At 33.1% G+C, this 14397-nt stretch overlaps 1 protein-coding gene across 1 annotated transcript; it reads left to right on the top strand.

The window, feature by feature from the left end:
• Positions 1-4096: 4096 nt before the first annotated feature.
• On the top strand, positions 4097-13919 carry Trhn (tryptophan hydroxylase). The gene is made up of 10 exons (XM_089700910.1): positions 4097-4415; positions 6360-6513; positions 7480-7645; positions 8034-8084; positions 9338-9455; positions 11278-11441; positions 11838-11964; positions 12257-12489; positions 12975-13191; positions 13754-13919. The coding sequence occupies exons 1-10, from the start codon at positions 4155-4157 to the stop codon at positions 13841-13843; spliced, it is 1581 nt and encodes a 526-aa protein (XP_089557036.1). The 5' UTR covers positions 4097-4154; the 3' UTR covers positions 13844-13919.
• Positions 13920-14397: the final 478 nt, after the last annotated feature.

The following is a 14397-nucleotide window of genomic DNA, read 5'->3' as shown; positions in this document are numbered from 1 at the left end:
GTTCACCCTGGTAGCGACATGCACAAGGGCGTCCCCCCTTGACGGGGACCACGAACCTCGGCTTGAGCTGTCGCTTGAGTGGAGGAGGCCAGAAGGGCCCTAATCGGACGGGTTTAATAAAATAATGAATTAATTATAGTAAGTAGTAATTAGCCAACTGTCCTGAGTGTAAATAAAATTATAAACATAATATGAATGAAAAAAATACGTAATTGTCTAATCACAAATCACATAACAAACATTTATTTTCTACTAGCTTTCCGCCCGCGGCTTCGCCCGCGTTTTCAGAGAAAAACCCGTTCCCGTAGGATTTCCGGGATAAAACCTATCCTATGTCCTTTCTCGGGTATCAAAATATATCTATACCAAATTTCATGCAAATTGGTTCAGTAGTTCTGGCGTGATTGAGTAACAGACAGACAGACAGAGTTACTTTCGCATTTATAATATTAGTATGGATTAAATTTTGAAGCATTTTGAAAAATGCCCCTCTAAATAACATTCCCTATAGCCTAAATACATAGAAAAACCGATAGGGCATTAATCCAAACAATGCCCATAATTCACATCCATATATTTCTAAAATAGAATTTAGAATTATATGGATGTGGGTAAAATGTGGGTTGAAAGATAATTCAGTATCCAACGTTAACGAACTGTAACTGAATCCAGTACAATCTGTGTATGACATGAATGGATTATCATAGTCATACCAGTCTACATGTAGGTCGTATGAACGTCGGTGAAAACTATTTGCGGATTTTCAATGATTACTACAGAATTTGGAACCACAAACATAGTACAAGAATTATACATTAACTAGTGGTCCGCCCCGGCTTCGCCCGTGGTACCTACATGTTTAAACTATCCTATCTCTCAAGTTGGATCGAACTGCACATGGTGTGCGAATTTTATTATAATCGGTTAAGTGGTTTTTAGGAGTCCATTGAGGACAAACATTGTGACACGAGATTTATATATCACTACATAGTATAAAACAAAGTCGCTTTCCCTGTCCCTATGTCCCTATGTCCCTATGTCCCTTTGTACGCTTAAATCTTTGAAACTACGCAACGGATTTTGATGCGGTTTTTTTTAATAGATAGAGTGATTCAAGAGGAAGGTTTATATGTATAATAAGATCCATTAAGTAGTGGAGAAGTACTGTTATTTTTGAGGTTTCTAATGTGATGTCGTAAAAAATTACATTTATTCCGCTTACATTGCAAACGCAGGCTGAACCCTACGAGTTTTATCAAAATAATGTACTAAGTATTATACACATTGAAAAGGTCTACAGAAAAGTCCGCGATGGTATATGTCTATCTCTTATGGATAACCCACAATAACTTTTTTTTGTCATTTACTTTTTACGACAAATAATGGCTAATTTTCGAAGCGATTTTAACCAATACAGCATTAATCCTTAACCAATTAAATACCATGGATACATTGTTCATTTAATATAGATCTATATTAGACTGGGGTAGAAGCCTTTGAAAATAATGAAAAGATAAAAAAAATCGCAGTCGGATGAAACCCATTAGAAAAGGAGGGGAATATGATAAAAATGTAAGGAAAAATAAATTACGGTCAATCCGAGTTCGGGAAGCGGGAGGGGGGAGCTTTAAAGAGAAAAAAATGGTTTCTCTCGATTTCCGACAAAACTACAAGTCCTATAGAAAAAAGTTCAATGGCAAAGTTGTAGGTAATTAAAAGTTCTACAACTTTTGTATTCACAATTTTTTCACATAACCTAAAAATTTAGGTGAAAAATTCAAAAAACCAAGTTTTTGGTCTTTTATTTCTATCTACTTCAAAATTTATTTTTTTTCTACGAAATTTGGTGGAAACTTACTTTATTATGTCCCAAATACACTGTAATTTATTTGATTGAAAATATTTATTTTTTCGCCTTATTTTGAATTAATACCAAAAAAACTACCTAATTTTCAATCGAAAAGTCACCCGTCAAAATATCAGCTTTTTTCAAAAACTTGGGGTGCCTTTTATTCATTGAAATCTCTACTTTCATATGGTGTAAAAAAAATAAACACCACCATAGTAAATGTTCTCAGGAAATGCATACAAACAGTCTGAAAATTAGCTTTTACTAAATCAGGCACACTTCTTGAACTCTATATTTTCTTTTGTATCGGCTTTTCGGTAATATTTCAAAAGAAAAATAATTATCTGTTCTAAGTTTAATATTTTACAGCATATTCAAAAGCAAAATGATGTCGATAAAAACATTTCAGGTAGTTCGAGAAGTGTGCCTGATTTAGTAAAAGCTAATTTTCAGACTGTTTGTATGCATTTCCTGAGAACATTTACTATGGTGGTGTTTATTTTTTTTACACCATATGAAAGTAGAGATTTCAATGAATAAAAGGCACCCCAAGTTTTTGAAAAAAGCTGATATTTTGACGGGTGACTTTTCGATTGAAAATTAGGTTGTTTTTTTGGTATTAATTCAAAATAAGGCGAAAAAATAAATATTTTCAATCAAATAAATTACAGTGTATTTGGGACATAATAAAGTAAGTTTCCACCAAATTTCGTAGAAAAAAAATAAATTTTGAAGTAGATAGAAATAAAAGACCAAAAACTTGGTTTTTTGAATTTTTCACCTAAATTTTTAGGTTATGTGAAAAAATTGTGAATACAAAAGTTGTAGAACTTTTAATTACCTACAACTTTGCCATTGAACTTTTTTCTATAGGACTTGTAGTTTTGTCGGAAATCGAGAGAAACCATTTTTTTCTCTTTAAAGCTCCCCCCTCCCGCTTCCCGAACTCGAATTGACCGTAATTTATTTTTCCTTACATTTTTATCATATTCCCCTCCTTTTCTAATGGGTTTCATCCGACTGCGATTTTTTTTTGTTTCAAAAATTATCTACTCTAGTCTATATGGCCCTTTACACCGTATGATTTAAGTGAATATTTTCGAAGATATTACAGATTTAAAAATTGCAGGACGTAGCGTTTGCGGCCGCCCGGCTATGTATTTTATACCCGTGCGATGCCGGAGGCCGGAGCGGGCCGCTATATTTTTATACCTATACAACGTTCACAATTTTTCTGTAGCGTATTTAGTATCAGCATTGCACCCGTGCGAAGCCGGGGCGGGTCGCTAGTATTAAGATAATATGCCTTCTATTCTAATTTATTATATTCGGTAAAGAAGTATCTATCGAATCAAATAATTTGAAAATACCAAATATCTCAGATACGATACGAATTTATAAGGATAATCTAAAACCATTTAAATGGTTTTAAGACAAATTCTTCAGTTTCATTCCATAAAGATACCACTAACAAACAATAAAAGAAAACGTTTAAGGTTTTATATAAGTGTAGTTCAAGTTTCCCATCAGCACGTTTACGCAAGGCTATTTGATAATGAATGACAGCGAATCCTCTTTCCGCTAAACAATGGTAATAAATACAGCAAGCCCACCGTTATCGGACTCTAGTCCGAAAGGGGGTGGGTGCATCTGTGTGTGTTAACAGCCCTAGAACATACTAGATAACTTATATTGGCAAATTTACGACGCCTGAAACTAAAGTCTTAGCATTTAATATGAGCATAAATTTCATTGCAATTATGATTCAGGCGCTTTTAATTGGGATATGGCATTTGAATTTTAAAATTGGTTCAGTATGCTTTCACAACTTTCTCATAACATGCCTATATCCTTTTTCACACTTTTAGGAGTAATTTTTGTTTAAACAGGCAGTTAAGCCAGACAGAACATATATAAAAGTGGTGAAAATGACCATTTTCTAATGAACGAATACCATTTGAACAAAGCATTTAAATAAACGACGATACAGGTTTATCAGGTTTAATTCCAAAAAATCACCTTGTTGTAAATAAGTGTACACGTACCAGAAAATTGTAATATCTCCTATCAAAAATAACAAGCGAAGTGTGTCCGTGACTTAACGGTGTGAAAAGATTTTCCAAGTTACAGTGAACACTTGATTCAGCCAATCAAATATACCCACCCTCCTGTTCGGCTCCCGCGCCTCTTCTCTTTATAAGGAGCGTTCGGGACAGGACACGACGCAGTACATCACCGTCACTCTTACCTATCATACCTCCTTAGACCCCTAACCCATAGTGTCCATTAATTTCAACCACTTGAAATGAGCGGATCAGGAAAAGGTCTCCTCGGTTTGTGGCTGTATAGAAATGGCTCGGATTGGGAGGTCAAAAAGGAAGCGCCTCACCATCCGAAACTTGGGGAGATGAGGTCCCAAACCCAGCCGGAGGGGGAAAGAATTTCCGTCATCTTCAGTATTAAGAACCAAGTGGGGGGATTGGTGCGGGTTCTGACGGTATTCCAAGACCTTGGGATCAACGTACTTCATATTGAATCGAGGAAATCAGCAACTGAAATTTCCGCTGTAAGTTTATGATTTATGCTACGCTGCCTGCGATTTTGTCCATCAATACACTTTTTTTTATTTTTTATGTATTGAGCTTTTTCATTCTTAGATACATGTCTACTGTCTAAGCCAATTATTTTAATGAAAGCAACCTTCACCACTTACTCTAAATATAACTACAAAAAAAATGTGTACCATTTACAAAGCGAATAATATACCTAATATTTTATTATTTAACGAATTCTCCTTTTAATCCCATCATTAAGAAAGTTAGAAAGCAAATATTTTATTCCGAAAATCGTATTATAAAATACGAAAAAAGCTCTCGCATTACTAGAATTAAATCTAATGTAACTGGAAAAGGAAATTGAATTTTTTCTCTTAACTTTTTCGTAATATAAATACCTATTTAAAGTCTGAAAGAAAGTACTTTTAAAAACTGAAATATTTATGTAAACCTTTTCATATACATACTTCAAAAGAATAGTGAAACAAGTATACATCCTGTTTAAGTCACAAGCGCAACGCGTATGTAAGAAAAATATTATTTTTTCGAATTGTCTAAATGTCGAGTATTTTGCTAACACTTAACATATTTATTATATTATTTAATTCAGGATTGTTGTGCTTATATTGATTTCGTCGTAACAGTAATGCATCACGCCCTTCGCTAAATGCGTAATCGAGATTTAAACAAATAACTACTAAATTATCCCTTTTCAAATGATAAATAAAATGTATGAAAAACCTCACCCACCATAAGATGCGGAAAAAAGTTCAAGCATACTATTGATGTTATTAATTAAATTGTTGCTTAACTTGAACAATAAATAGTCTCAACAGTATTTTCCGTAGTTCAAACAAATGCAACTGCTAGCAGAAATGATACCTTCATGAAAGGCAGGCGCCAGACATGTGATCAAATACGCAAATACCTACAAAGTCGCGAAGTGTGGCACTGACATTTGCCTATTTGTTCAAAGTTTGAACACATATTTGAAGTTTGCCGAGTCGAGTCGGTTTTTCTGCGAACATCAAAGTAATCAAACTTCAAAGTTGCTTCAAAGTTTGTGCGCCCTGCCACACTTGTTGCGTGTGCGCCGCTGAACGGAGCAGTTGTATACAATAGTTAATCTGTGAGTGGTATTTTGAGCGTCAATAATGGAGTGGGGTAATGACGCAGTAATAGAATTATTTATTGAGCTACTTCAAACAAAAAAAATTAAAGGGACTCAAATAAAACAGTCTGACGGAGTCATCAAAATCGTCGTCTAATCTGTGAGCCATCTTTGCGGTAACTGTGCCCGTAAATCATTTGAAATACAAGTCTAGCCGGATACATTTGTGCATAATATAAAGTTTGATCGAAGTTTTGAAAATGTGTGCTCAAACTTTTATCCCCATGTCTGGCGCCGGCTTAAGACAGTGCGCGCACGAGCAACTTTGTCTCCGCAACTATTTTGTCTCCGCAACTATTTTGTCTCTCCACCCATGGGCTAGTATGAAAGTGCGCGCACGTAGCGACGCAACTCCCCATACAAATTGATGGGAGAGACAAAATAGTTGCGGAGACAAAGTTGCTCGTGCGCGCTGGCTCTAACTTGTGATTTAAGTAGAATTTGAAACCTATTTAGTTTTATAGCATACAAAAAAAAATTTGTTAAATAATTTTAATTAAATTTCTCAATAAAATGAAGCAGCTTTTGAAAAGTCCAAAACTATCTATAATAATATTCTATTAAGGGCCGATTTTTCAATGCTTGGATAAAACTTTTCCGTCCAATAAAGTATTACACGATAATATTAAAATGTCACGTAAACTGTCAAATATGGGCAATTAGAATACGTTTTTAAAATGGTAGTTTTGTACATTATTCGACGAATAAGTTTTAACCAAGGATTGAAAAATCAGCCCTAAGTATACACTCAATTCCTATAAAATTAAAATATATTTGCTCCTAGTCGGATATTCTGGTCGACGTAGAATGTGATCCAAGACTCATGGAACAGTTGAAAAGAATGCTTAAACGGGAGGTTCAAGATTTCGAGCTGGTTGCCTCCAATACTGGGGACGAATTCCCCCCACCAACACCGTTGTCCGCTGCTGCTAGTTTTGGTGAGTTATCTTTTAAGAAAAGCTTCATCAAAAAGTAATTGTTATAAAAATCAAAAACAAAAATATCGTTTTTTGTCCTTTGTTTCCCTTTTTAAAAATCAACCCTTGTAAACTTTTTTCCAATTATACATATAATTAATAGGAGACATTTTATTTTATGATTTAGGTAATAACGTTATTCGAGAGATTAAGTTTTGAGCTTAAATCTACCAAGCCGATATTACAGAAATATACATAATAATATTCGCAAAATAAAGCCTTTCTCTGGTGCAGTCGGGAAAAAGCTTTTTTTTTTAAATTAAGTTAATCGCTATTAAGGGCCGATTTTTCAATGCTTGGATAAAACTTATCCATCCAATAAAGTATTACACGATAATATTAAAATGTCACGTAAACTGTCAAATACGGGCAATTAGAATATGTTTTTAAAATGATAGTTTTATACATTATTCGACGAATAAGTTTTAACCAAGGATTGAAAAATCAGCCCTTAATCTAATTACTTACAGATACTTAGTAATAGTTAATTAATCCGAACTAATGTGGACACCTTGTTTACAATTAATCGTATGATTAAAATTTAAATGAATCAATCAGCTACAACTGATTGCTATAATTGACTGGCAGATTCAAATATGATGGAGAATAATTATTATATTATACAAGATCAATATCGATATTAATATTAATGTGCACATATTATAGTAAAGTAGATGAGTCTATCATTGTTCAAATATGAATCGCTAGCAGAATATTAGATTATGTATTGATTAATAAATTTATGGACTTTAAAAAAGTAGCTAAGTTATGTGTGTCTCGTAAATTATTCGTCTTGAAGAAAGTAAAGTGGGGATGAAACTTTGTATGTCAGAAATGATATTAATCAGCTACAGAATACGTAATGTTTACATATTACAAAATACACTATTTGTAATTGGTTTCATCAATAATAATATTTTCGCCTAGATTTCGGTGAAATGCCGTGGTTTCCTCGCAAGATTTCTGACTTGGACCGTGCGCAGAATGTTCTAATGTACGGTTCTGAGCTGGACGCTGATCACCCTGGCTTCAAGGATCCTGTGTATAGAAAACGGCGTGAACAATTTGCAGCGATTGCAAATAATTATAAGTAGTAAGTAGTGTTTCAAGAAGCTTTGATGACTTCAATTTATGGCTGGATGGAGCATTGCGTTGAATGTCTTTTAATAAGATAGGATAGATTTAGATCAGTTGTGAAAATTATTCATTAAGTAAATGAGCATTTAAATTTTAAGTAGCTACACATTTTTTTATAAGTGTTTTAATGTTAAAAAAAATCATCAAAGTTCAGATCAAAGTTTTCAAGATTAAATGTATTATTATTTTAAGATACTTAACAAAATTAAGGTAACCATCTGTTTATTCAGGAAACAAAATCTTTATGAAACGTACCATCTCTCTCACAGATATCTTATTTCCTATATTTTTGCTTCGTTCGTTTTTCGTTCAACCATACAAAACGATGCTATTTCCTTTTCCAGTGGACAACCGATACCTCGTGTGCAATACACAGAAGTGGAAATCAAAACCTGGTAGGTTAAATTGTGAATATTGAATCTATTTGATGTCAAAAAAATGCAAAAAAACTCCAAATGCTATTTACAAAATTAAAATTCAAAGAAACCCTTTCTATCTCCATAAAGTTTCTTCGAAGTTTTTAATATTACATCTTGGGAATTTAACATTTTTTAATTAACTTAACTTCTGTCGTACCAGTGTTATCTATAAAGAATTTTTTGAATATTTTTCATAACTTACTAATAAAGAAACTTCATATAAAGTGAAAATTCTTATCATAATATTCTTAACGTGAGCTTGTTTGTTTGGAAAATTGTTTCCGAGAAAATAAATTTAGGATCTTAATGAGACATGGAAAATAAAATAATATGTAAAGCATTGCTACTACAACAGCTATATTATAATAAGCCAATATTTTAGTTTACTCTGAATAGAACTCAACACAATTGACAGTAAAACTTTAAATTATTATCTGGTGTTGTAAATTATTCCGAGTTGAATTTAAGCTTCGACGATGTGGTGTTAACAAGGACTTACTCAAGTTTGTAACTTCAAACTGTGTTACATACTAATTTTGAACTAGTGTTTTGGCTCAGTTTCGAATTGATGTACAACAGCTTTGAAGACTAACTTATAGTGTTTTCGTGCAATACAAGATCTTCATTATTATAAGTTTGAATTGGATTATCTCTCTTTGAGAGATAATTGTTTTTAGTAGTCTAAAGAACTGTGGAACATAATATTATGCATATAGTTCCCGTAATTTAACTTGTTTAGTTTTTAAGTTTACATGTAAAATACAAACATATTCACAAATTTTTATAGCCCACGAAAAAAAAATAAAAATCTTTGCATTTTTATTACTTGTACTTAGTATATAGCACGTACTAACTTATTATCGACCAGTATGTCGGTTTCCAGACGATGTTTTCCTTCACCATTTAGAGCAGTGGTGATATTGTGGTGTGAGAAAAATCAATTTATTTCCTGCACGGTAGTTTCGAATCCCCGACTTATCGATTGGAAGTCCGAGGTCCTCACTACAGAGCCACCTACACGAACTAATATATACAAATGGACCGTGATATTCAGCCATTGTCTTCTTAATGATAATTCTAGAATAAATTTATCCCTGATCTATGATTTCACTCTAAGGACGCAATCTGAAAGTATTTGCTCTAGAGACAGAATCAATTAAAGCCAACGATCCGGTCCTACTATTTCTTCTATTTTTTTCGTACATTTAAAAATGTTTCTAAATCATCAGGGGTATTGTGTTCCGTGAGCTGCACAAGCTGTATCAAATGCATGCGTGTGAAGAATATTTGCAGAATTGGCCTCAACTGGTCAAATATTGTGGATACAGAGAGGACAATCTCCCTCAGGTATGTTTATTTGTACCTATTTATATCTATTAAATGGTACACTATATTTTGAAAGGGTGGATAAAATTAAATTAATTGATTATAATAAAAGCTGGTTTAGATTTACTTGTATGAATTAGGGTCCATTTTTAGATAGCTTAGATATTTAAATTACATTTTATTTTTGATTTTAATTATTAAAAAAGGTTCATATCTTTGTCTGGAATTTGCAATCAAGGTCCCCGTTTAATTATTTGTATCTCCTCCGTCTTTTTAATATGGGAAAAAATAGAGAGTAATTTAAATTAAGTAAATTTTTATCAAAAATATTTATATTAAGATCTACGAAATTCTAAAATGTTTTCGTACTTCATTAGTAAAGTTATATATTTTTTGTTTTTACCAATTTCGTTTTTTGTTCTTATATTTGATAATAATTAATTTTGTAAAGTATATGCTGTTGGTAGGTAATGATTTGTTGTTTGTCTTAAACGAAATATAGAATTACAAGAAATTTATAATCGTAGATTATTCCGTCAGTCCTCGGATCACAGACACAATAGAAAATCTATTGTGTCTCGGCCCGATCGGGCCGCTCGGTGGTCAATGGGTTAAAATACAATTTTATTGGCTGGTGTGTCTATTTGTAATTGATAACTCAATGATTTATCGTAATGCTCTAAGTCAAGAGGAAATAAATTTCATCTTGGCACGTGTATTCCAAGATAAAAATCAAGTCAAAACTTTCCGTTCTTTCCTTATTTTTATAAAAAGTTGCATTTTATTCTGAAGTAAAATATAAAAGAAATTTGAGACATGCTATTCGCAAGGAATGTACGTAACCTTCTTGAAGTTCTACAAATGCAATGTGATATTGAAAAATGAATGTATCACATTTCTTAACATAAAAATACTCGTATAAAATCTACATAAGATTCTGTACCTCACATCTCTTCAACATAATATAATATTGGTTAGGAAAATAGTACTCAACATGGCCTAGAAAACTAAAAAATCTTTTTAATATTGCCTGCGCAAACACTATGATACAAAATAAGCATTCTATTAGCTAGGAATACAGTATAATTTTCAAAGGCATATTTCTACAGCACTTTCACTTGCTCTCAGATATAATTACAGAGATTCAAGGCCTCGGTAAGGAGTTCCAAGTTCATGTTGAAGCTTGAGGCGGTTTGTTTTTGTTTATTTTCTTCAATTATTTTCTACGCATTTTATTAAAGACGGTTTCTTTGTACCTTTATAATCTTTGTTAAGAAATCTGCTTACTAACCCTGTGAACTTTGTAGCATCGTTGAAATTTCCTTTGGTTTTTTTATCGTTAAATAAATAATAATTCTTATAATGGAGATTAGACTCAGTAAAACACATCTCTCAAAGTTTTTTTTCTAATGTTTTTTATTTCAACTTAAGGTCAATGCCAATCTCATTTTACTTGGACTATTTCTTTCATTCAGATTCAAGAGCTCTACCTCTTAACCGATGCCTTTCAGAAAACTAGGTACTGACTTAAATTATAATTTCTTAAATTATATTCCATACTAGCGGTCCGCCCCGGCTTCGCCCGTGGTACATATTTACGTTTTCTCTACATAAGAACCATCCTCGTACTTCAAGGAATATAATAAAAAAAGAATTATCGAAATCGGTTCAGCCGTTCTCAAGTTATGCGCTTACCAACACATTTTGGGATTCATTTTTATATTATAGATATTATGCGTAAAGACAAACAGTTATTTTCTATATTAATTTGTTTTAGTGTGTTTCTCTATTTTTTCCTTTTACTATATGTGTGTGTTAAATAAAGGCTATTGTATTCTTTTAGCTGGAAGACGTGAGTGCGTTTTTGAAGCGCAAAACGGGATTTCAACTGCGTCCCGTTGCCGGGTACTTGTCTCCAAGAGATTTTCTATCTGGGCTGGCGTTCCGCGTGTTCCATTGCACGCAGTATATACGACACTCTTCGGATCCGTTTTATACGCCAGAACCGTAAGTATTATATTCATCTTCAACCTTATAATGCATTGATTTTTTTGCAACAATCCATATTCTTAGCGTCCTTATTGTATAAGTCATACATACCTACGAAGCCTTACATCTTTAAAACTTTTATCTACAGTTTATTCGTTTCAATTTGAAGATACAGAAATCATCGGTAGCCAATTAAATTCTACAATTATCTATTGGGAGACGCCTTTTCATGTTTCATCTGTATATTTGTAATTTTTTAAGTAACCAAAACCCTAAGACTCGATTCAGACCGACATTAAATGGACAGATTTAATTCAAACTTTGCAGTATCAAGGATAGGTGACAATACAATTGTTTTACGAATTTATTTCAATATAGAGAGTTTTGTTTTTAAACTATATTTATTATTTTCAGTGATTGCTGCCACGAGCTCTTGGGCCACATGCCTCTTCTGGCCAATCCTAGCTTCGCCCAGTTTTCGCAAGAACTGGGATTGGCATCACTTGGCGCTTCTGACGAAGATATCGACAAATTAGCTACGGTAATATTGTTAAAACATAAATGATAATATATTAATATTATGACAGACTTTTTCATCTTTATCTACTATTATAATTATTAATTATATACCGCCCACATAAATTAGAAAGAAATAAAATAATATTTATAGCACTCGACCCGTTTCATAGAAAAAGATAACAATTAAAGTATGATCTTTATGCAAATTATACGCAATTATTCCAGAATTTTCCTTAAACTAAATATAAGTACGAACTTACATTTAACTTACGTAAAGTTAATACACTTTATTAAATGAATTTTATTATTTATAGCTATATTTCTTCACTGTGGAGTTTGGTCTTTGCCGTCAAGCAGATGGTACATACAGGGTGTATGGAGCTGGTCTACTTTCTTCTGTCGCAGAACTTAAACACGCGATATCTACTCCCGATAAAATCAAGAGATTTGACCCTGATGTCACTGTGAATGAAGAATGTATAATCACGGCGTATCAAAACGCCTATTATTACACTGACTCTTTTGAAGAGGCTAAAGAGAAGATGAGGTAAGACGTACAATTAGTATGGATTTCCTATTTTTAGTGGTTCGGTACATAAATAGAGAAGTAAACGTTTAGATATAAAATATAAGATTATAAATATTAAAAAAGCGATTGCACTAAGATTAATTATCGATGACAAAAGCTGTAAACAAAATTTCAGCACCTTGCATCTAGTCGACGATGATAATATTATTATAAATGTAATAGAATATTTCCAATGAGTGCTAATAATAAGTGATCCACGCAAATTTATTTGCTCTGAAAAGAAACATTATTTCAACATTTTTATTTTCTTCATTGTCTTCCTCGATAAATAAACTACCAACACAACAACAATTATTCAATTCAAACCACCAGTTCATGATGTTCAGCGTTATAATTTTAGTTACAGATAAATGCAATATAACATCTTGACGTTGTATTTCCAACTAACATGTTTAATAATAGACTATTTTCTAATTTACATATTACATCTTTTATAAATACAGGGCCTTCGCGGAGAGCATTCAGCGTCCATTCGGCGTCCGCTACAACCCTTACACCCAAAGTGTCGAAGTACTCAGCAATGCACAGAAGATAACCGCTCTAGTTAGCGAATTGAGAGGCGATATTTGTATCGTGTCGTCTGCTATAAAGAAGATCTCAGCTCAAGACTCTACGCTCGATGTTGAGACTATAGCGAATATGCTTCATACCGGATTGCAGGTAAAGTTTTAACTCTACTATATTGGATACTAATTTTCTACGTTCCAAGAGTCGTGTCGTCTGCTGTAAAGAAGATTACGGCCCAGGACTCTATGTCGAGACTATAGCGAACATGCTTCATACTGGATTGCAGGTATAGCTTTCAAGTATTGGATACATATCTACATTCCTAGAGAGTCGTGTCGTCTGCTATAAAGAAGTATCGGCTCAAGATTCGACACTCGATGTTGAGACTATAACGAATATGCTTCATACTTGTTTACAGGTATGGTTTTCTAATATCGGATACATATCTTCATTCTTAGAGACTCGTGTCATCTGCTATAAAGAATTATCGGCTCAAGATTCGACACTCGATGTTGAGACGATAGCGAATATGCTTCATACTGGCTTGTACTTAGATCCAGTTTTTAGCGACTATTTTTTGTCTTTACCGCAATGTTTTATTGCTGATAAACACTCTAGTAATTGTCTCAACAACTGTAAACATTATATCTATTTAGCAAGTATTACTCAAGTAATTAAAATAAATGTAAATGAAGTTTTATGCATTTATTTATAGGTCAGTGATAGAAGTCCTCAAAGCGCGTCTGGAGGAAGCTCTCCTAACTCTGAGAGGGGTCAATCACCTAGATCAGATAATTATAAATAAATTCATAATATAAATGTATTTGATATAAATTAAAAACAAACTATTTTTCCTAAAACGGCATTAATATTTTCTGAAATGTAATGACAATATTGGTCTTGATAATATTATAATAATTATAAACATTTGAAAATACCAAAAATATTTTGCATGAAAGTATTGAAAAGTTATAATATTTTATATTTTATCATATTTCTGTCTATATGCTAATTGTAAGGAGATAACTTTCATTCCAAAGAAAATATATTTTATTGAGATTATTATATTCACATAGTTATTAATCTTAGCTAATATTTAAAGTCGTCTTTTAATAATTATCTATGTTATATCGCATTGAATGTGTAGATAATAGCTAAGGGCCGGCGCCCAGTGCCGGCACGGCACGGCATGGCACGGCAGAGCATCCCGCGGCGTGCAATGGCATCCCGCGGCATGCCGTGGCATCCTGCTAAAAGCCCCACTAATGCTGCATAAGTTTCAACCTTATTTCAACTAGCTAGCAATCATAATTCCTCGACCCCAAAGCAAGACACGTCATGCCGCCGCATCCTGCGGCG

This window comes from Colias philodice, chromosome 1, assembly GCF_061535455.1.
Source record: "Colias philodice isolate Cphi_HAF_F1 chromosome 1, ilColPhil1 Martin Lab GWU primary, whole genome shotgun sequence".
NCBI lineage: Eukaryota > Metazoa > Arthropoda > Insecta > Lepidoptera > Pieridae > Colias > Colias philodice.
The sequence above is the reverse complement of the archived record's forward strand: the minus strand, read 5'-3'. Positions and strand labels throughout refer to the sequence as shown.

What these genes read in the sequence shown, in the direction of transcription:
- Trhn (XM_089700910.1), top strand. Translation starts at nt 4,155, where the DNA reads ATGAGCGGATCAGGAAAAGGTCTCCTCGGTTTGTGGCTGTATAGAAAT. An exon ending in ATATCGACAAATTAGCTACG is followed by an intron (nt 11,965 to 12,256) that starts GTAATATTGTTA and finishes TATTATTTATAG; the next exon opens with CTATATTTCTTCACTGTGGA. An exon ending in GAGGCTAAAGAGAAGATGAG is followed by an intron (nt 12,490 to 12,974) that starts GTAAGACGTACA and finishes TTATAAATACAG; the next exon opens with GGCCTTCGCGGAGAGCATTC.